The 23,178-nt window shown below is 33.9% G+C and overlaps 2 protein-coding genes across 5 annotated transcripts in view; one reads left to right on the top strand and one right to left on the bottom strand.

Annotated features, from left to right (window-relative positions):
• ift74 (intraflagellar transport 74) overlaps positions 1 to 23,178 on the bottom strand; it is a 31,939-nt gene that overhangs the window by 8,287 nt on the left and 474 nt on the right. Inside the window, exons 2-16 of the mRNA XM_006626577.3 lie at positions 22,197 to 22,332; positions 21,462 to 21,597; positions 20,922 to 20,970; positions 20,729 to 20,827; positions 20,112 to 20,172; positions 19,022 to 19,081; positions 18,554 to 18,615; positions 10,094 to 10,232; positions 9,612 to 9,674; positions 7,104 to 7,247; positions 6,464 to 6,504; positions 5,911 to 5,990; positions 4,430 to 4,483; positions 4,050 to 4,147; positions 2,372 to 2,498 (exon numbers count right to left, since the gene is read on the bottom strand). Of these exons, the coding sequence (XP_006626640.1) occupies positions 2,372 to 2,498; positions 4,050 to 4,147; positions 4,430 to 4,483; positions 5,911 to 5,990; positions 6,464 to 6,504; positions 7,104 to 7,247; positions 9,612 to 9,674; positions 10,094 to 10,232; positions 18,554 to 18,615; positions 19,022 to 19,081; positions 20,112 to 20,172; positions 20,729 to 20,827; positions 20,922 to 20,970; positions 21,462 to 21,597; positions 22,197 to 22,316 (1,333 nt within the window). The 5' untranslated portion in view covers positions 22,317 to 22,332. The remainder of the gene's footprint in view (positions 1 to 2,371; positions 2,499 to 4,049; positions 4,148 to 4,429; positions 4,484 to 5,910; positions 5,991 to 6,463; positions 6,505 to 7,103; positions 7,248 to 9,611; positions 9,675 to 10,093; positions 10,233 to 18,553; positions 18,616 to 19,021; positions 19,082 to 20,111; positions 20,173 to 20,728; positions 20,828 to 20,921; positions 20,971 to 21,461; positions 21,598 to 22,196; positions 22,333 to 23,178) is intronic.
• On the top strand, positions 11,434 to 17,927 carry LOC107079323 (leucine-rich repeat-containing protein 19-like). Of its 4 annotated transcripts, XR_011189102.1 has the most exons (6): positions 11,434 to 11,540; positions 12,611 to 12,732; positions 13,331 to 13,844; positions 14,739 to 14,831; positions 15,895 to 16,110; positions 16,854 to 17,927. XR_011189102.1 is itself a non-coding variant. In XM_015362489.2 (5 exons), exons 1-5 carry the CDS (start codon positions 11,453 to 11,455, stop codon positions 17,165 to 17,167), a joined length of 1,254 nt encoding a protein of 417 aa, XP_015217975.1. In that variant the 5' UTR covers positions 11,434 to 11,452; the 3' UTR covers positions 17,168 to 17,927. The 4 variants fall into 4 exon arrangements, 3 of the variants coding, with proteins under 3 accessions (XP_015217975.1, XP_015217983.1, XP_069043464.1); XM_015362489.2 differs by lacking the exon at positions 14,739 to 14,831; XM_015362497.2 differs by lacking the exon at positions 14,739 to 14,831 and having other exon boundaries at positions 11,436 to 11,540; positions 12,647 to 12,732.

The following is a 23,178-nucleotide window of genomic DNA, read 5'->3' as shown; positions in this document are numbered from 1 at the left end:
GTAACATCACAATGGTAACAAATGCATAAGGTACTGAATGCATTTGCTACAGTTTATTTTAAGGGATTATTTTATCATTATAGTTCAGCACTATGATCAGATGATTCAGTCTTGTTGTACCAAACTGCAGGTACAGTACATACACTGGGCAATCGTGACTCTGCTACCTTTAGCATTGCAAACACGTGGTTATAGCCTCAAAATCTAAAGATTTAAAATATCTTTTTACCTACAGCTTTAATGTACAATTTAGTTTTACTCTTGTTTTTACAGGATTGATTTACTGTTTACTTTTTTATGTGCTAATGTACAGCCCTGAGCGTTTAAAAATTTCTTATGAAAGTAATTATATATTATGCAAAATATTATTAGCAGTATAACAAATCTTTGTTTCCCAAGTGAGGATGTTACTTCTTGACTATTTCATACTGTCTATCTTTATGTTTAAGAGATATGTATCTAAATAAGATATGAAATATGACAAAAAATTTTGATGTTTAAAATGTTAAGAAAGACAGGAAATGTGTATTTTCTCCATTCTTCTGCACAGTGCTGAGTTCTAGTCCCACTAAGCCACTGGCATAGCAGTATGAGATCAGCGCATCAAATTCATACCCACGCTAGATCTGAACTGGAGCTTCCAGAGATTAGAGAAAGGGTGGTTTTAAAGTACTCTGAAACGTAACTCTGGTATTTTCACTATACAGCAAAAGCTACTGATAATAAATAAATATGTGAAAATGAACAATACATCTTGCTTAGAATAGAATGATCAAGGAAATGTTCCTAGTGGCTTTTTCAATCGTGTTGATGAGATAAGACAAATTTAGGGTGAATATGCATTGAGAGGCTTAACACAAAGGAAGGAAATCCTTGGCACTGATTCAAAAGCCCAACAGAGATTATTTGCTAAATACACCCAGTCCAGAGGAAATAGTGCAAGCAGGCAATTAACAAGCTTCGACTGGTCAAATCTCACTCTACTGTATATGTAATGAGCCAAGTGTTTTAGTTACATGACATTGCTATTTGAAATTACTGTGCTCCACCCAGTGCTTTATTCTAAACATGTTTTTTGTTAATGTTTCGCTGAATATTGTCAGATTACATGTATATTTTGTTATAGTACTTGGAATAATCAAGGAAATGGCCTGAGAAAAAGTGAGATCACACAAAACTAATATAGATGTAATTTATCAGTTAATCTTCTGTCAAATCAAGGGAATTTAATGTGTTCAACTTTAGGTTTCAACTATGATGATTATGGAAGCACTTAATATGTAAAAAGACAAGGTCAAATGGCAATACTATGAAAAATATATTGGAATTAAAATGTATTTGTACAGTAATTAGTATTTTATTTTAACCCATATGAGTATGATATTATGAGAAGTTGTGATTTGTAAGAAATGTTTAAACTTGTGCCTGCTTTTGTGATAAAAAGTGCTATATAAACGGAAAAAAATGCAATTAATCAATAAATCAGGTAATTAATGAATTAAAAAGACCAATAGAATGTCCTGCTGAGATGTTGCTGACTAGAACAGTACACGGCTAAGTTGTTACAGCAGTAAATGTTCATTCATCTACTCCCATTTGATTCTAGCATCAATTGATTGTGAGTGAGTTAGTGCGTTACACTAACTGATTCAGACCCATCATGTTATAGTCACTGAACTAATTGACAATGTTGCCATTTAGCTAATCCAAAGTCTCCCTCTCTACTCTTTGGTTTATACAGAAGGTCAGATTTTGGGTCAGACTATAGTTCAAACACTTTTCTTTACAATAATTGTGGTGAGAAGTCTGGAAAAAGCTGACCAGTCATGATGTGATGTTGTGGAGACTGATACCTTGGCTTCTTTCAGAAACACCTGGGTGAGATACTCAGTACAACTAGCCACTATGAACCATAAGCAGTAGATGAAAAGAATGGCTACCTCTCATTTGTAATTGTTCTTAAATTCAAGTATCTTATGTATCAATTTTGCTTCAAAGAAGAATACATTCTAAAAGCTTGCATTTTGTAAGCATATAATTTCTAAATGAATTTTTCATCTTTTATGTATTGGAACAAAAAGGTTACTGTAGTCCATTGTAGTATTATGCAGCTCTTTAAATTATTTTAGATTCTTATTAACTAAGAATGTGTACAGAAGTATATTGCAAATGTACATAGGTAAAAGGACAAATAAAAGATAGTTCCAGGAACATAAACCTACAAGAGACAGAAAAAGTTCAACAAAAAGAGCTATTAGATTGGTCAATAAATCCCAGAACAATATTCAATTATTCAAAACTAACATCAAATATGTGACTCTGTGTGTTGTGTATAAAAAAAAATCAGATGTACTTGTCTTTTATATCTAACCTGATGACAAGCCTTTGGCGGTGTTTTGGGATTTATGCATTTCAGTCTCCTTGAAGCTGAGGTCCTCTTGCATGTTTTTCAATTCATTGGCTGTGACAGATGAGATTTGCTTCATTCGATTCATATTCTATAACAAGCAAACAAACAAGCAAAAAATATTATATCAAAAACATAACATTCTGGTATATATAAAAAATAATTCAAACCAAAGATAAGATGGCATGCTCATCAAGTAGTGCTCATCAACAAGTAAAAAATGTAAATGCTGTACCTACTAAAGAAGTTATGTATATAATCACACTCTTATCTACATATACTGTATGTTTCATTCTTTTTTACACTTTCGTCTGATGTCACTCCCAGGTATGTTATGGCAGGGCCATGCTTTTAACTGTTTATCTGTATATTTTACCTAGTAGAAAAAATATTTTATGATAGTTAAAAAAATACTAATATTTCTTTAATTGTTTTAGCTTTATATGACTTAAACAATGGGTGGCATTGTGGTTAGCACTGCTGTCTTGCAGCTCTATGGTCTTTCTAGGTTTGATTCCTCATGCTTCTACCCCTGTGGAAATTCCATGTTTTTCCCATGTGTGTGTTCTTTGGTACACTGTATCTCCCAATAATGTGCTGGATAGATTTGATTTTCTGTTCTAAAACCGTCTCTTTCTCCACGGTTCTGTGATGGGCTTGCTTTATGCACCCATGTGCTTTTGGTCCTGCCTTGCAACCTGACACTAATGGGAGATCTGGCACTGCATGTCATCAACCAGTGTGGTGACTTTGTGTACTAACGTTTGGTGTGTACTTGGTGAGAATAAACCTGTTTAATGCTTTGTAAAGATTAAACACAAAATTACATTTTTCTGTAATTTCATCAATAATAGTCTGAATAAAAAGTATATGAAGATGGGAACTGGCTACAGTTGTTTAACTGTAAGCGTCGTCCAGATTCTGCATGAATTTTAGCAATAGTGCACCTTTGCTTGATGCAGGAAGCATTAGTAAGAAAACTACTTTATTGGTCTTGGTCTTCAATTTCTTGCCAAGCTGTTTTCATTTGATCTGAATGTTAAACATTCTGCTCAAACCAATGTGATCTGTGTCCATTTAAAACTGTCAACATTGCCCCTTTTAGACATTGCAAAGTGCACAAACACATTTGTCATTCACTATAGTAAGTACACTATAATCATTCCCTGGATCTTCAAGAAATGTTTGGTTTTTGCCTTCTTGTCATTGTTCAAGCTTTAATAAATGAATATTTAGGAATAAAAATAATTATAAATGATATACTGCTGGATTTTTTAATTTGGAGTATTTTCAATTTAAAAATCAAAGTCTCTATAAGAATAGATAAAGATGGAGACATTCATCATTCTCTTGGAATAAGTGACAATTAATTTATACCATTTATACCACAACATCTCTCTTCCATATGCTTTAGAAAACTAAGACTTCCCTAGCTGGGAGTATTAAAATTAAACAATATCATGCAGACTTTTCCAAATGTACTTTTTTCAGTTTGGTGATGTTTTAGAATTTGAAAAACAATACTGAAAAAATAAAGCAGGAGTTAGATATCCCTGTTGTTTAAAATGCTGCTTGATGATGTACTTGATGAGGCTTGGAGATAAAGAGGTCAGAGACCTCCGACATACAATAACATTCTTACCCTGCTCGTGTGTTCCAGCAGAGCAACAATAATGGCTTCCACTTGCTGCTTGCGTTCCACTTCCTGTGCTTTAGTCTCATCAAATGTCTCCAAAAAACCTAGAGTTTCCAATAGAGTTCAGTTATACTAATATGACAAAAGCAGTGACTGCAAACTAAAAAAAATAATACTTCAATATTTCAAACACAGTCATTTGGGAATCTTTCAGTGATTCCTCTTGGAAAAAACATATGCTTAGGATGTTAACTTTTCAGTTCCTTGAAATGGAACAAGGTTAATTGAAACTTGAAAAGTCTGTTTGCCAAAACAACAAATGTAATGCCTTTGTTTACTTTTAAAGACTTGCGTCTGCTGCATACTGTATGAATTGTCCTACTCACTGTCCATGTTTTCCTCTCTTTTCTTAAGTTCCTTGTACTTCTGGTTTCGTTCACCTGCAAAGCAATATACCATAAGTGTAACTAAACGCAAACCATAAAAGAGTACCAAATGTCCACATAAAAAGTCCTAACAATCGACTATCAGCAATTACTGACATAATGCTTTATGGACTGAATTTTGCTTTTCTGTAAAAAAGAAGTGCTCATACTCTATATGAGCACTGTAAAAAAGAAGTGCTCATACTCTATATTATTAACATTTGGCTCTTTAGATGCCAAACTCTGGCCAGTGTTCACTTTAATTCTGCAGTCTAATGTCATTTTTCACTCCTCTCTCTGCTTTGAATGTCTCTTTTTTACAGCATAATAAGTTGTTTTTTAAATTATTTAACCATTTCATTAATTTAACATTACACCCAATAACAGTAAAAGTAATACAAATGCAGTTTTAAAAAAAACAATAACAATTAGGTGATCACTACAAATCATAATCTTCAAGTTAACCACTGCTTGTGCTTCTCATTAATTGCAGTCTATTGTATCAAATTAATTTAAATCAGAGGTAATTTAAGCACTGGATCCTCTTGAAGTACAATTTACTTTCCAAACAATTAAATTAATCTTCCACAAAGGTAAAAGTGCTCAATCCATATGTTTAGACTTTTTCAAAAACAAAAGAATGATGTTCTTACCTTCTAAAGGTGTATGACAAAACACACAAATGAATGATAGAGATTAAAAGAAACAGGAAGAAATAAAGACATGTAATATAAGGAAATATGACAGCACAGAAAAGAAAAACATCTAACTTAATTTTCTAACCTGAAACTGCTCAAACCAGAAACAAGAAACAAAATTTGTGGTAAAGACCTTTGTATGTAGTCCGCCATAAGCTACAGAAATTTCAGCAAAATTTAGAAACAATACATCTTACTGAAAGTCATATAGCCAGAGGATTCTCAGCAAAATACACTGTCCTCTGAGTCAAAATGCCAAGAAGATGAAGAGCATATATCAAGTGTCCCATCAAACACCCACAGACTCATTTCTGCCTGCAGTTTAAATGAGGTAAAATATGAATTCATAAATCTATATTTTGAACGAAATAGCTAACTTAACATTATATAAGTATATATTTATAATTCCCACTGATGACATCATAATTGCAAACCTGGCTTTTTCTCAGAAGAAAAACTTTGATACCACAGAATGCTTTAAAATATTTATGCTGCAGTCCTTGGATGGCATCCAGAATAATATCTGGTGTGTGGATTTATAATCCATTCTTCGACAAACGTCTTAAAAAAACATTGTCAATCCACTCCCCAAAATATTATTGCGCTGATAAGATCGGAACATACTGGTCTGCCTTTGGCTGTGAGCCACCCTCTGACTTTCCTTCCTAAAGGATATGTGTCATCATATAAATCATTAGACATCAAAATGTTTAAGGAATTCTGCTCCAAGATTTCTTACTGTACCTTGATGTTCTTCCATATCATTTTCAATTTGTCGCATATCTTCATTTACTTGACTCATTTTCTCTCGTATTTCAGTTAGCCTAAAATAAACATGTAAAACAGCAAGATTGGTACAGCATACCACTTCTATGCACAATATACCATTTTAAATTAAATTACCTAAGAAACATAATTTATTTATTCCTTGCATTTGTTTAGTGTTTTTTATTCCAAAAAGCTCCTGAGGTGCTTTACATCCATACACTTCTTTCACAATGGACTGTGCAAACCCAACAATTTAACCAGTTAACGTCCACAATCTTATGAACTATGCCATGTTTAAAGACCAAGTAGTCAGCACCATAGTTTAAAATAAGGATGCAATAAGTGATACAGTAACTTTGCATGTTGCACTGATACACTTTTTAGCCAGTCTTTATTGTGTTTTTAGACAGAGGCAAACAGAAGAAAAGAAAGCACATAAAAGGAGCTCAAGCTGAAGAAGTACAGTAAATATTCAAAAAACTCTTCCCATATTATGTCATGAAACATATTAAATAATATGTATTCTTACTGTCTTTCCATGCTTGCTATTTCTTGGTTATCTTCTTTAACCTGGGCAGAAAAAAAAGTTAAACAGGGAAAGAAAAAAGAATAAAAAAAAAGGGTTTTTAAGCTGTAAAATAATAATAATTTACAGAGACCAATAGAAAGTTGATTTTCCTAGTCCCTGGGGTAAATGGTTACATTTTAAATAATTATTAATTCATATTTAGATAAAGATAATTACAGTAACAGCAATTTCTTATTACCTCACTTTTAACATGACTAGTTAACTCCTCTTTATTTGTTTTCAGAAGGTCAACCAATCTACACATGTAGGACTGAATTTTGACATTTTCTTCCCAGATATAAAAAATGTAAATGGATATATAAAATAATGATCTAACTATAATCCTTAAAGGGGATAAGAAAACACTTGCCTTTCCTGTTATGGTTTGAAATACTGCCCGAACAGCTGTCAAATCAAACGTGTAAATCACAAAATTGAAAAATGGTTTCTTTATTCAATTCCCTGTACCGTTCTTATTCTTAATCTCTGTGTTCTGTAAACGAAAAGCAGACTGTTGTCCATGTTGCTCGAAGTGCTTCAGTGCGCTACTGAATACCGAAGGCAGCTCTAGGCCGCAGTGAGTTTGCAGTGGGCTGTTTACCTGCTTCAGCAGCCGCTCCCTCTCCTCTTGAGGAGAACCCAGGCTCTTGTCCTCTGCAATCATTACATCTCTGCGCATTTCCAACTCGTGCAACTTCTCATACAGCAAGACCGCCTCCTGCTTCACCTGGGAGTTTGCTATATCCTGTGGGCACAGGACTGAGGAGCTTATTACGGGTCAGTTTGTGCTTTCATACAGCATACACGTATAAAAATGTCATTTCAATTTCTTTTCACTTTCTTGTTATATACATAATAATTCCTAGAGATATCTTTGTTGAATTTTCTGCACTAGTGCTCTTCTAAAAACAAATTGATGTGATTCTTGGTTCATTTAGCTGCTGACTACCAAACTGACTAGTTGGGCCACATGGCCTCCTCTCATATTTAAAGTTCTTCTATTCATATGGTTCTGTAAATGAACAAACTACACATTACACTATAGGGCATATGAAGAAAACATTTACAACCACCCTAAGTTTGTACTTTTTTCTCTAATAAGAAAACGACTTAAAATAATAAATTGCATAAAAAACTTTTCAAAATGTCAACTTCATTATGTGCCAACCGGATGTCTGAAGTTTAGTTTGTAACATTATAAGTTAACTTTTTCCTAAGATGTGGGTGACACATAGCATGATTTATTAACTTTGTTCACTGAAAACCATGTTGTTAAAAGCTCAAAAGCATTTAATGTGAGGCAATGTAGAATCATGTGAAAGGTTTCCAGATTTCCAGAGGTTAATTAACATGATCGCCTGGGTTTTTTTTCCTTCTTTTACTCCTACTGAAAAAATCTAAATTTTAGATGCATGGATGCTTTCAAAAAGATTTGGTGTCAAAATGATTTAACATGGAAAGTCTGTTATTTCTACAAGTCTGAACCCACATGGGTTCCACATTTTATTTTCGCTACTAAAGGCTATTAGCAAAACCTCTAGCTCCCTTGCTACTTTCAATCAGATAATGAACAAAGTCACATTTTTACTGTATAATACAGAAGTGAAAGACTTGTTCTGCTTTTCATAAACTAATCCATACCTGAAGAGAAATGTAGGTAAGGCATCATGTGTGGGGAAAGATATTTTACACCACTATTGATGAACACACAATTTACTTTGTATTACATTAAGACACATTGTGAAATGACTACATTTGTTCAGTTTATTAGGGTGGCTTTTAACCATTAACAAAAATAAATAAGAATTATATGGTGGTGATACTGTATACTGGTGCAAGAGCACAGGTGCTAATCTGTGTCCTTCTGATTGGTTCTTAGGAGAGTAAAGTTACTAAGTAATCTCTTTAACTTGGAAATATCTGATTTAATTGCTAACATGTGACTGAATTCTTAACGTTATCTGGGACTGTAAACAATTCTGACCATGTGAATGTGAAAAAGACTCTAGTGTTATTGAGACAAGAAAAATTAATAGAAAGGTGTTGGAAAGGATCATTAGAATCACTAAGAATAGCTGATCTTACTGCCAATACTGTGCTGTATATGATGACTGAAATCTGCAGAAATGCTCCTAACAGCCTTCAATTCAAATTCTCAGCTACATTTACCCCCTTTATCCTTGAGCAGTACTGCTTTTATTTTAACATGCACTCAACATTAATTCTCTCAAAAAAAGACAAACCAAAATATTTAACAAAAATCCACTTGTGAATCAAATTAATCTTTGTCATATGTCACTACATGTAACAAAAAAATTAAAAGAAGTGATCTTTTCTTAAAAATAATCATATATGGTCTCTGGACGTCATGGAAAGGTTCAAATTATGCCACATTTCTGCTGTAAGACTAGTGCCTTACTGTTACTCTTTAACTATGGCAAGCCTGTGACAATGGGTCTTCATGTCTAATGATTTCCTGTGAACTGTATTATTACATCAAACCAATGTGAGCAGCTCAAGGACTTTGATCACTATTGGGTCACCCAATTACAATGATTAATTAAATAAATGCATTAAAGAAAAAATGTATTTACAAGTTTTCACTGAATCAATTTTGAAAGTCCTTAGCCTTTGCATCTTTTAAGCAACTCTAAAATATTACAGGTTTACACCCTCAAGCACTTGACAATCATCAGATATCAGCATTATTAATTATTCCTTATTAGTACTGGACTTTATACAAAGTGACTTGCATTTGTACCCATTTCTGCAGCTGAAAAATACTGTGAAATAATGTGTGTTAAGTACTTTACTCAAGGGTGCAATAGTATTCTCCACTTGGGTTTTGACCCAAGCGTTCTACGTCCTGGCCACTACCCCATACTGCTACCGGCTAACATAAGGATCCAACTGAGGGTACTGTATGTAGCCTTGCTAGCTAGCATAAAGCGAAGACGTGTTCACTACAAGTCATGTTATTCCATAGTTTTTCCTTTTCTTTTTAGAAGTTTTAGATTTTTATTTTTCTCTCAACAAATCAGGGGAAAGCAGTTAAGCTTATAAGAAGGACAGTTCTGCAAATTAACCCTTAAGGGAACATTAAACTCACTGCTTCCAAAGTCTCCTTCCTTGTAATGAGTGCATCAAGTTCCTGCTGAAGGGCATCTAGTTCCTGCACAGTAAATGGTAAAGCATTTATAAATATTATGTTACATTCAAAATGTATCTAGACAGATATAAAAAACACATTAAAGCTTCTCAGCAGAATCAGGAAGGATATAAACACTAATAACGGCTATCTTTAAAAAAAAATCAATTAATTAAAGTATTAATAAAATAATTATTTTGTGACAGTGAACCATTGTACTGTATACAATTGAAAATGCTTAATCATTTCATAAAGTTAATTAATGCACCTAACCACGCATGACATATATTTCAGTATGTAAAGTTACACTAATAGTTTTAGAAATAAAAGTGGAAAGGTCAGGTTTTGACTTGTGAACTTTCAGTTCAAGTAAACATTTTAACAAATTAACAAACTGTAATAACAGCTCTTTTTTTTACTTTACTCAATTACATATAGCAGACCTGGAGCAGCTCCTCATTTCTAGTTTTCATTTCTGCATACTTGGTTTGCTTCTCTAGAGACATTTTTTTAATGATATTGTCAGCAGTTTGCTTCTCCCGTTCAATTTCCTCTTCCACAGCTTGTATCATCTCTTCCTTTCTGAAATGACAACGGAGACAGTGGGTTATTTTTTTAAAGAGAATACCTTAAAATGAAACATTGTATAAAGACTGTACAGATTAATCAGTAATAATTGTACTTAGTAGTCAGACTCGTACTAAAAGTGCTAAATAAGATCTGGGTTCACAGTCTGAACACTGTTGAGCCCAAAGCAATAGCATAGCACCAAGTTTCATTTATTAGCTTCAAATCTTCTATCATTTTCCCCCGGTGCAAAACATACATAAGAATGTAGTAATCTAAGCTAATGTGTTTAAAAAGATAAGTCAATACTGATGAAAAGACTGATGAAAAGACTGATGAAATTTCTGCAGACGTGTTTATACTCATTGGCTAGAACATTAATATTTTTCTTAACATTAATATTTTTCTTATTATTTATAACACTAATGTTGAAACTGTAATCCTTCTATTCATCCATTTTCATCTGCTTCAGGGTTGTGGGGGAGCTGGAGCCTATCCCTACAAGCAAAGTGCGCAAGGCAGGGACACTTTGGATGGGATGCCAGTCCATTACAGGGCACACACAGACACGCACACACTCATACACACACATAGGGGTATTCCAAGAAGCTAATTACTCTTCCAGGGGAGAACATAATAAACTCCCTGCAGAATGCACCCCAGTTCCAGAATTGAGCACAGGGCCTCAGCACTGCGAAGCAATACTGCTAACAACTGCACTCCCAACACTAATACTATACTATCATACTACCTAAAAGAACATGGGTAAAATGGGGAATACAGTACATACAGTAGATGGTAATTTTTAATAATAGCTAACTTCTATTCTGAGTCAAACAAATAAAAAATATATTACACAAATTATACAACAGCAATAGATCACAAGACACTGCACATTTTCTATTTCAACATGCTTTTCATTTTCTTTTTCTTTTGTGTTTACAGGATATATATTTTTACGCATCAACATAGCACTGTAATTTCCTCCAATTGAATACTGTGTATCGAACAAAAATTTCCATATGTATTCTCCACATTAACATATTTAAATGATAAAACAACACTTAACATGATTTTACAATAGGTCAAAAGCCCATTTCAAATAGGCTTCTTTGAAAACTCAAATGAGAGCAATAGCTTGATAAAACTTACTCATATGTGACACCTACAAAAACAGTAGTCAATCTTTAGCTACCATTTAAAAAAACTTTTTATTATCTAGTTCAAAGGTCTCTATGCAGTCACTTTCAGAGCTTGAGCATTTGAAACTTCCATGGAGAATTACAATAACAACTAAGATCCTTCATCTTTATTTATTTCCAGGTATGTAATGAAATGCTCTTTAAATCATAGGCACATCTATCAAATCAAATTCAATAATAAAAGGAATTACTTTATTTTGAAATGCCAGAAGATTTGAATTTTTAATATTTTTATTCTTAACTTTAGACTGCATATTTTTAGCGGAAGAAGTTCATGTTAGCACTGAAGTATAACATGCATTACATTTATTACAATTGGTTGCTGGGATAGTTTCTCATACCAGCTTTTTTCTGTGTGAGAATTATAGTTACTTAATTAGGCTTATGGAGAAAAATACTAATAAAGGCCTCTTTAGTTTAATGAAAAACTGTATTTTGGGTTTCCACCATTTATATGGTGGTCAGTCCTGCTAAATTAAGATAATAATGTTTATCCTTCTTTAAATACCTTATCCTACCTAAAATAATAAAATCAACAAGAAGACTGGTGAAATATCATTAATCTTCGGACTTACAGTATTTAAAAGAAGGAACATTCTGATGATAAATTTAAATTCAAATTTAACAATATAAAAATGAATGCCTATGTTCAACTGAATTTAATGCAGAAAACTACTAGGTTATATTTATTTTGTTAATAGAAAGGAAATAATTCTACAAAGCACATAATAACTATTCATGAACATAAGTATTATCTATTATTACTGGCTGAGTCAACAACATTGTATTGTACAGAATTTGTTGATCTGTTTGTTGTTTGTAAAAAGTAAGGCCTTCACATAATTTTCTCTAGACTTTAAACTCCAGCAGTGTTTTGCAAGCAGTTAAAACTGTGAGCTTCACACCAGCCAACTCATGTCATGTGTATATTTACTGTTGTTGCTGACAATGCTTAACCACAGAATAAGGAGTATGCACAGACATGTTGGAAGATAACAAGCAACAGGAAAGCTGTTAGACTTAGAGAAAGAAGCGATCCTTCAGAGTACATACGTCGTTTATAAATACGTCATAATGTGGTTGGTAAATGCTGGAAATACACAAAGCGCAAAACACTTTTAACACACTGGACATCTACCAAGATTTTTATTGGATAATTATAATTTGTTATTTTATATTACTCTGCTGCAGCTGTACAAGAAATAAAATTAAGACTACATATTTCAGCAAAAGGAACAACTATGGCTGCCGCCTACCTGCAGTTTGCATTGATGGGATATATGTTTGGGACTTTTGGATCTGCTGTTGGAATCGTAAGTTGCAGGGTGTACTTAACTAACTGTTTTTCAGATAAACTGGAGATTATTAATCCATTGTCATATTAATGCTTAACAACATTGTGGTGCATATTAAACGTAAACCTATTGTGTTGTATATTAAACATACCATATGTATCAGAAGCTATTGTATTTTCAGTGTTTGTGATTAAGAAAGTCCACAAACTAAAATGTATTCTCTGCAATTTTCAGTAAAATCTGAATAATCTAATTTACTAGTCTGGCAAGACACAAATGAAACAATTTGATTTACTATCTGATAAATGCTTTTCAGATATGAAGTGCCAAAAACATTAAAAGACACGGTACAGCTGAATTTATTGAGAAACAAAATAATACAAGATACTGCAGTAAATTATTTAAACATGCCTAAGCAACTTCAAGTATTTTTTACATAAGATACAAATATATCTGATCCCTAGTACCAGTTTTTGCTATTATACAGTGAATTCATAATTTACCATTTTTAACAATTCCAGAATTACACATACTGTATATAATTTTCAAGAATAACAAGAAAATAATATATAAAGCTTTAATAATACACTTCAAATATTTTTTCTTTATTTTACAGAAAGATGACTCTAGCAATGGAACACTTACATCCATTCCTGACAAGGATTTCTGGAATATTACAAAGCTAAATGTGAGCTATAATAACATTGTCATAAAGATACAAGACATTGAAACTCTGAAAAAATATTCAAAATTAACAGAACTGTATCTCAACAATAATAATATATCAGCTTTGCCTGGCCACGTATTTGACAGCCTGTCTGAGTTAAAGATCCTCAATATTGCTTACAACAGCATCAGTAGAATTGAACCAAAAGCTTTTACTGGCCTGGACAAATTACAAGAATTATACCTTTGCCATAATCAGTTAAGGTCTCTGAAGGCAGAGGTTTTTGCCAATTTAACCAGCCTAAAGATTCTGTCCCTGCAAGGCAACAGACTTGAGTCTCTTGAAGAAGGCACATTCACAACCCTACAACAAGCCACTGTCAATCTGGAGGATAATCCCTGGAACTGCACTTGTAAACTGATAGGGCAACTGAGACAGCTAAAAAAACACACTGTCAAGATAGGTAAGAGATTAACTTGATTCTGATCTGCTGTTTTTCTGCCCTTTTTGTGAACCAATTAAATTAACTACATTAATAATGAAAAGGAAATAAACCTAAAACCTAAATACACAAAAACCTAATGTATTTGTGTATTTAAATAATATTCATATTTTGGTTACATTATTTATTTTTTATAATGTATTTCTACAACCACTACCTGTTACAACTTCTTGCTTATTTTGTAGTGATAGTAAATCTATAAAGCATTGAGATACAATGTAACAATTTAAAAATAATATGAATTAAACGGACTGAGATGTCACATTTAATTTTAATTAATATAGGTTTTCATCTGAAGTGATCTTCACTTAAATATACCCCTTGAAAACCCCCAATTTTACATTATGTTTGCAGCTTAAGGGTGGTTGTATAAAAGGTGCTGTACCAATCAAATGCACCAGACTCTAATTTACCACATGGAAATTATGTTACGTATATTTTGGTGGTCCATATTAGAGTAAGAAATCACATTCCTTAGATAAAAATATTAGAATGCCAGGTGGTTTTAAATGCAGACGTGTTTTTTGCCTCATAGACGATAACTGTAATGAAATGAAAACGGGAATTCATAATGGTACAGGTAGGAGACCAAACAATGTATAAAGGTCAATGTATAACCAGTTTACCAGTATAACTATTGTAAGAAGGCATTAGATCAGACAAAATGGAGATCTTTGTTTGAACCATATTCCCCAGAATGATGTGGCTGCTGCTCAACATGAAGCATGCTTTGAGTCACATTCAAAAATGTTAGACAGGCTTGATTGCCTATAATCATGCAAGAATGGTTATAGGCAATACATCGAAGCAAGAGTGACCGTGAAAGAGGAGTGATTATTGGGGTGTATTTGGCAGCAAAGTCAGTGATCAAGACAGCTTCAAGAGCAACAGTGTCTAAGGTAACATCAGCATGGAACTCTGAGGGAAAGACATCATCAGCATGGTGATGTGAGTATTAAGTCAAAGAACAAGAAAAAAAGTGAGCAACTGCACATCAATTGACTACAGATTCTAACCTGCAGTGAAAAGAGCCTGTTTCATCGAAAACAGTCAGCAAGGAACTCCACAGAGTAGAACATTAGTCTGTTTGCAGTGTACAAAACATTCATCACACCTGCTAATGCAAGCTTGCAAGTCCACTGTCGCAAAGAGCATAGTGCACTCCAAAGGGCAGCATCAATTACTAATAGTGTGGTAGTGATGAACAGACACCACCTACTGGCAATATTGCTAACAACATTCTTTCCACCAATAATTCAATAATTGTTTTTCAGAAATGAGCATTACCAAATCAAACAGAATTCTATCATAAAATCTAAGTCTTTAAGTCTGTTCTTGGTTCCATAATGAATCTTTACTAACCTTTTCTAAAAAGCCTATCTGCTGCAAGTCACAAACATCATTATATCAATATAAGAATAATCAAACACAAAATCAGGAAATTATGGGAACTTATTTGCATTTGCTCTAATGAAGAACATGGACGAAGCCTACTTTTAAAATAATCCATATGGAACATCATATCGAATACAATATTCTCTCTATTCATTTTGCATCACTTTAAACATTCATCTACAGCACTTAATACTGATGTTTTATAACTTTTGACAGTATACTGAAATTTGAAATCAATAAATAATTACCATATTAAGCTTAAACTCAGAAAACATTTTGACATCTTGATTTCAATTAATTTGAGCTGTTTGTTTGAATAATTACAGATCATGTGCACAGTTTAAAGTTTAAATTCCACCACAAAGAATGCCTGTGTGTACAAAATTATGGTCTATCTAGCATTTGTACAAAACCTCTGAGACAAGATCTGTTTATAAAGATGCATGGATGATTGTTAGACCCTTTGGTGAAGCCAAATGATCAGAAACAGTTTGATCAGATACTAATTAAGATGAAGGGTAAAGGCATCTCCCTCAACAGTGGGTTTGATTATGTTCAAAACTACCACTGTGGTGTATAAAGTTATGGTTCTTCCTCCGTTCTTTTCTTATTTCAGAAAACCAGAACTCAACCACATGTGTAAACCCAAAAGAACTTGCAGGAATGAGAATTGGAATTCTGCTGGAGAACAACACTTTGTGTTCAGTCAACAAGTCCACTGAAATAAAAACAACTCCATTCCCAAACACCCCGCTCAGATCAGGCACCAGTGTGCACCCATCACCTTTTTCTTCGCTATATGCCACCACTGGGAGCAACAAGAAACCATCAGGTACTGTACCCTTAAGATAACACATCACTTTAAAAACTCAAGTCATAAACCTATAACAAGTTTCAAAACTATTTGAGAGGCTACTACAGCCCACCAAAATCCATAAGACATGTTATAAACAAGACAACAAACACCGTTTGGCTTATCTACCTTGCTTTTCTAGGGCTAACCTTTCACCAGTTTCACAGCTTTCACCAGTTTCCACTCTAAATGGTTCCCAGAGAAATTCTGTTGCTTCTACATAATGTTTGAATGACACTGTTGCTGAAAACAATGTCCTGTTTCTAGGAATTGGTAGAGTGGTTTTTCCTTCTTAAAGTTATGATTTTACAATGCTCCACAGACCTCTGCAACCATTAGCTGGAAATATTAGCTAGAAGAAGTGGCAAAACTGTTACACCCTATTGTAGATTGAGTTTTTGAGTATTTGCATTTGTTTGTATTACTTAAATCTATACTGAAAAGCATACACACTAGTGTAAAAGGTTTTTGATGTAAAAAAAGAGTATATCAGTTTATTGTCACAAACCGTATACCTAAATCTCAGTTAGATTGTTCAAGCTAACTTCATTTATTGTTTTCGGATTTTTAGTATGATCAATTTTGCTCATAAGAGAACATATTTTCAATTTATCTGAGCACTAACGCAAACTCATTGGTGGGTTAGTGATTCATAGGTCAGTAGCAGTGTGTGGTATATAGAAATAAAAGTTTTTTTTCTTGCTTCTGCTATATGGGGACAGACCATCCACCTGTTGGAAACAGCTGGCACTTTCTCCTGGGTGTGGTGTTAATAGCTCTGAGCACGTCAGTGGTCATAGCGTGTGCTGTGAAGTCTCCCTCATGGTACAAGCTGTTCTTCAACTACCGGCACCAGAGACTGCGGGAGGAAGACCCCGAGCTCTTCAACACAAGTCACTATTCTCATTTCGGCATGGACACAGCACAGCTGACCACCAATACACAAGACTCAAAAACTGCAGCTGATGACGAAGATGGATTCATTGAGGATGGGTATATAGAAACAGCTGATTTTGAAGAAAGTGCAAATACATGAATGACATTTAATTAAATAAGGTGGTCTGAGAAATATTTATAAGGTCTAATAAGGTGGTCTGAGAAATAAGTCATAAGTCAATTAAATCCAATGACACATGCATTTATGTAAGACAGCAACAGTTATTTTGCTTTTATTGGTAATGCATTATATGAAAGTATAGTATCTGCTGCTGCAACCTTCAAATAGATCTAAACAATTGCCTTTATGTAGATTATCTGTTCATTCTGGTTTCAAGGACATAATCCATTGCTTTTAAGGGAATCATTTATAAGTAATGAAGCTTGTCTACTGTTGGTTTCTGCTTTAACAAAATAATAACTGTTCGGCTGTTTATGATACTTTCAAAAAAAAGTTTTAAAAAAACCTTTATAGTATTCACATTCGGAAGTGAATACCATTAGTTGATGACCTAAGCAAGTAGCAAATGGACTATAAAAAGTAATAATATTAAATACAGAATTATTGTTCAGTTTACAGTTTTTACTACTGCTTTTGTCCACAATGTCATTTTGATATTGAGTATCCTGTACTGACTTTTGACATGTCTCTTACCCTACAAATGGGAAAGGTTTAAAGTTATTTTATTCAATTTTTTAAAAATTAACATGTTAATGGCTGATATTTTTATCAATGTAAATTTAATGTATAAAGTATGGACATGTTTCGCTGTCAGGGAAGTTTGTAGTTAAATCAGGGAACTATTTTTATTTTTGAATGTGAAATGTACAAATTAAATTTACTAAATATTTCAACTCAATTTTGTCAGCCTGTACCTTTATACAACAAAATGATCAAATCTTTTATGCTAGTTAATAAATTAAGAGATTCTTAATATATATGTTTAACAATACAATTAAATGAGAAGTATCTCATTCCCAAAGCATTCCCTTTTACTTTCAACAGCAAAGGCAGCAGAACAGCTGTTCCTCGCATGTCAGCTTAATATACAAGCAAACTGCATTAGTTTTCAACAGAGCTAAATATCCAGGGCATCTGTATCTTGAGTAGCTGAAGCCATGGATTAAAACATGTTGGCTAAAATTAGGTGATCTAAAAATTCTGCTCCATCATACTTGCTTAAATATATATCTTCATATAATCTAGTTAGAGTGGTGAATGTCACTGGTCTGTCCAAAGTCACAAGCTAAATATGAGTGGACAAGAGTACACGTCATTTTATTTTTTTGCAGTAATTACATTAGATGTTACAAACTTGACTTACATGCAAGAGAAACCACATAAAGAATAATTACTTCCTATATTACTCTACTGCTTGAAAGGCAGGCACGGTAGTAAAATGATAAAGTGAAACCTTGTACCAACAGTCTAAAAATATGCTTTACAGTTATATTTTAGTATATATAGTATATATACAATACTTACTCACGTCTCTCTGTGAAGATGACATCAATACTTTGGGCTTCTCGATCATTTTGTCCTCTAAGCTGTAAAAAAAATAATTTGAGTTAAAATGAGTTTTCTATTTTATGCATTGATATATTTATGCTTGTTTAAAATATGTACTGGAATGTTAAATAAACCTGGTTATTTTCTTGCCTCACTTTTATGTCAAATTTATAGACTTTTATTAATTTTACAGATTCCTAGTATTTACGAAGTGCTTGACACCACTGTTTCTGGAGTCCTACTACACAGCATATCACGTACAGAAATTGCTTCAGCAACTGAATCAAAGGGGGGACCTTAGGGATGCCAGATTGTGCAAGTTCATTGTGAAATTTAGGAAGTACAGTGGGATTGATACTCCTACTTTTATAAACGGCAATATGGGATCTTTGGATGGCACTTCCTATAAATTACAAGGTTACTATGCAAATTGAATTTACATACCATATTAAAGTCATTTATCACTTCATCCATCTCAGTGTTGGTGTTTAGTTTGTCCACAAGCTAAAAGTTGAAATACAAAACAATTAATAAATTATGATAATGTTGCTTGAAGCTACAACCTTGTTAGTGTAAAAACAGAAAAACATAATAACAGATTGTTTTTCATGATTCCACAATATATAGAGATTAATATACAGTATATGATAAAGATAGTTTTTTTTCTTTAAAAAATATTGATCATTCAGTTACTCAATGTAAAGTTTACATTACATGTAATTATATTAACTTAGTTTCTAGTGAAAGAAGAGCAGCACTGATCAGTAGAGAGCACTGATACAAAATGTGTTTACTATTATAGTATATACATTAACACATTACAACACACATACGCAACCCTGAGAATTAATATAAAATATCCTGACCAGAAAACTGCAATATTGCTGTCCTCACTAATGTGTAATCATGCTTATTCTGAAGAAGCATAAATTGTTCGAATGTAGTCACTTTCTAAACCATCATTAAATTGTAAACACTTTTTTTAAATGCATAGAATTATCTCCAGAAACTACTTAACATATTAGCAACTGAGCGTGTAGCACATAAACAGATACCTGATGCAGGTGTAGAAAATCCTGTAACTGAATAAGCCAAATCAATGGCCTTCTTAAGTGAAACACAAACCAGAAGACACAAAGAGAAACTAAGGGGGAGTGCATTTAAAACTGAAAAAGGAGGCATTTGTACACTAAGGTTTGAGGAAGTCAAAGATTATACCTTACCTTCTTTCGGGAAATACCTTGAGGTTAATTAGATATTAGCACTCAAAGAAGCTGTAAGGGCAAAAAAGCCTCCTCTCATTTTTAAACCTTTTATTTTCTTTTCTCGTATGGCCTGAGTGAGTGAGAGATTATGAGTGATCTCACAATAAGATTGGAATGGTATAATTACGGGAATCTGGACTAAAGAAAATCACGGACTGACTATGTATCACGATCACATAGAGATTGGCAAAGTAAAAAGACAAATGATAAAAATTATTCTGCTTTAAGGAAAAGCTAAGATGACAAAAACCATTGTAACCAGCAGTTACCATGTTATAATCTGCCAGTTGTCCTTGCATATCCTTAATTTCAGAGGCAAGAGCTTCAGCTCTGTAAAGAAAGTTTCAATAATTAGTGATTTCGATTCAATATTTCAAAAGACTTGAATATGCTCTCTTACACAAACTAATGGATGTCCCATAGGGTTTAAAGGTACACTCAGCAAAAGTAAATGAGATATTTTGGAAAAGAAAATACTCTTACTTGTTCTCTCATCATCCCTTACTCTTTGAGATTAACACCCATTAAAAATATTTGAAACTGCTGAATTCATGTTGCTTTTGACATGATGAACTTGGCAATGTTTTACAAAACATTTTTTGAATAATTTTGAAAGAGGTTAGAGGTTATTAGAGGTTTCCCACTAATAACAATGCACAAGAGAAAGTAGTGGAAAGTTGTTTGCTTTAAGAACAGAATTTGAGTTTGAAGCAGAAAAATTAAAGAAGAGTCAACATGCACAGTGTAGTGATAATGATTAATCAAAGGAATTAATCAGAGAGTTAGGGAAATGCCAACCACAAACATCAGTGTGTCTAATGCTTTGAAATAAAAAAACCTTGATCTGTGTTTTAAGAGGATCCAGATTACACGATGTGGTACAAACCTTTTTTCATATGACAGATAGACAGAATTCTCCTGATTGAAAGTGTCTATTTCCTTTTGCAGTTTACCAGTCTCAGTTGTAAGTTCATTTATTTTACTCCTGTCAGGACAAAAAATAAAACAAATCGTTTTCCAAGCATTTTTTGTGAAGGAACATTATTTGTAAAATGTAATAGCACTCTGTTTTTGTATACCTGAGAAGTCCAAGATAATATGATTTGTCTAAGATTTGCCTCTGTGGTCCTAAAAATGAAAAACATGTTAAAAATTATTCAGCAACACATTCAGTCCGGACTGCACAGTGTATTTAAAGCCTTTGTATTAAATCAAATATACAAATGCACTACAGAAACTTGGACTTGGGGATGGATTTTCAATGTGATGTACTACAGTTATACATTCAAGGTTTATCTGTTACACCTGGAAGGAAATACACCAGGATATGTCAGCTATGTAGAACAACAGTTGTATCAAGCAGAAAGACATTTAACTCTACTTAATCTGTGGATATCAGTTTACAAAGGGCAGTTGTAAAGAATGCTGGGGAATCAGCCTTCCGCTTAATCTATCAGTGTTCTTGTTGCTGACATGATATGAAGGTAATATCAAAATAGAGGGTATCAAACACTTCATCCAAAGTTTTTAAATGAAGAAGAAATCAAAACCTTTTTGTATTCGTCAGAGTTGTGATTTTTTTTAAGTTACTAGCCGGCCAGCATAGGATAAGAAGATACCTTTCATCCCAGTCTTCATGCCACTCAGGCCTTGCTGGGTGACTGGCCGGTCCGCTACTTTGATAGGAGCAGAAAGCAAGCCTGGGTTTACTATAGGGCCTCCACGGGTCCCTGGGCGTCCAGTTCCAGGGGGGACCTGTAACATGTTCATGAAGTTCACTTAAGGATGCAATATACTGCATAAAAACACCGTGCATAGCTGCGTCCCTACCAACAAGAGCATCATCTAACTACTTACTAAACGGCCAAGTTTACTTGTCCAGATAAGTCTAATACCTACTCTGTTACCTATGTGACCTACCCCGATTAGGACCTTTATTATGCATTTTTATGCGAGGCAGATGTGCATTTCTTAATTACCAAAAACAAATCAAATGACAAAACCAAGGCTTGTCAACTTTTACAGAACAATTAAAAATAAGTGTAGAAAACTGCACTTAACATTACCAATAAATAGATTATCACCTAGCTTTACTAAATTTTAAACTTTGTGTTACAATCTGAAACGAAGACGACATCCTAATTTTAAACAGTGACTTTTTTCTCTTTCACTTTGAGGTGTGATCATTCCACTATTTTCCATGACATTTTTCCACGACACATGAACGATATTGAAGCTGAAGAGTAAGCATTCCCGGTACTAAATGTCGTTGTCTTCAAACACACTGCCAATGTTCTGCAGAGACAATGTGGTGTCATGGCTGCGACCAGCGGTGGGGAGATCTGATTTCTCACCCCAGTCCCCACTCGGATGGCTGTCGCTGGGGGTCTGACTGCAGTAGGTGGTCTTCCAGGGCCCGGCGCTGGCCCACCCCGACTCATCGGGCGCCCTGAAGGTGGCCTCTGAGTTGCCATGTTTGACTTCCAACAGCTGCAGGAAGAGATGAGGCCACAGACCGTGACGACACGCATATACAGAAGTGTGATGATATGACATTGGCCTGCTACTTATTAATACAAGTTTACTGTACACTTATATTAACAAGTTCAGCAGCCAGAATCCTGACCAGGTCTAGTGCAAGTGATCACATTACTCCTATCCTGGAGTCCTTGCACTGGCTTCCTGTCAAGTTTCGTGCCGACTTCAAAATCCTCATGCTCACCTATCAGACTCTGCATGGCTTGGCACCTCAGTCCCTGTCTGAGCTATTTTCTCTCTACTCCCCACCTCACAACCTTCTTCTGACTCTGGTCTCCTAACTGTCCCCCCAAGCCTGTCTACACTCTAGGGATGACAGGGACTTCTCCTGTTAAGCCCCTAAACTCTGGAACTCTCTCCACAAGGATCTCAGAGAGTCATCTTTTCTCAACTCCTTCAAATCCAGACTCAAAAACTTCTTTAGAAGAGCATTTACTGAACTGGTTCTGTTCTTTATTTACACCTCTGCTCCTACTGTATTCAGTACAAACTTCTACTGTCTCCTCTAACTGTATATTGTCATCCTGCTTATCTTGTGTATTTTTTTATTGTTGTTGTTGTCATTTTGTAAGCCGCTTTAAGAAGGCTTTTAAAGGCGCTATATAAAATAAAGTTTTTATTATTATTTTATTAAATTATTTAATAATATTACTTGGTTTCTCTTTAGTTATGCACATAACAATTAACGTCACAAAGAGACGCACATATTACTCCTTTTTCCCAAAAATTCGAGTTAGTTTCATTCGCCATGTGTTTCATGACTATCGAGTTTAATTCATAGCAGTTAAAATGTCTATA

Source organism: Lepisosteus oculatus, chromosome 3 (assembly GCF_040954835.1).
Source record: "Lepisosteus oculatus isolate fLepOcu1 chromosome 3, fLepOcu1.hap2, whole genome shotgun sequence".
In the NCBI taxonomy this organism is placed as follows: domain Eukaryota; kingdom Metazoa; phylum Chordata; class Actinopteri; order Semionotiformes; family Lepisosteidae; genus Lepisosteus; species Lepisosteus oculatus.
The sequence above is the reverse complement of the archived record's forward strand: the minus strand, read 5'-3'. Positions and strand labels throughout refer to the sequence as shown.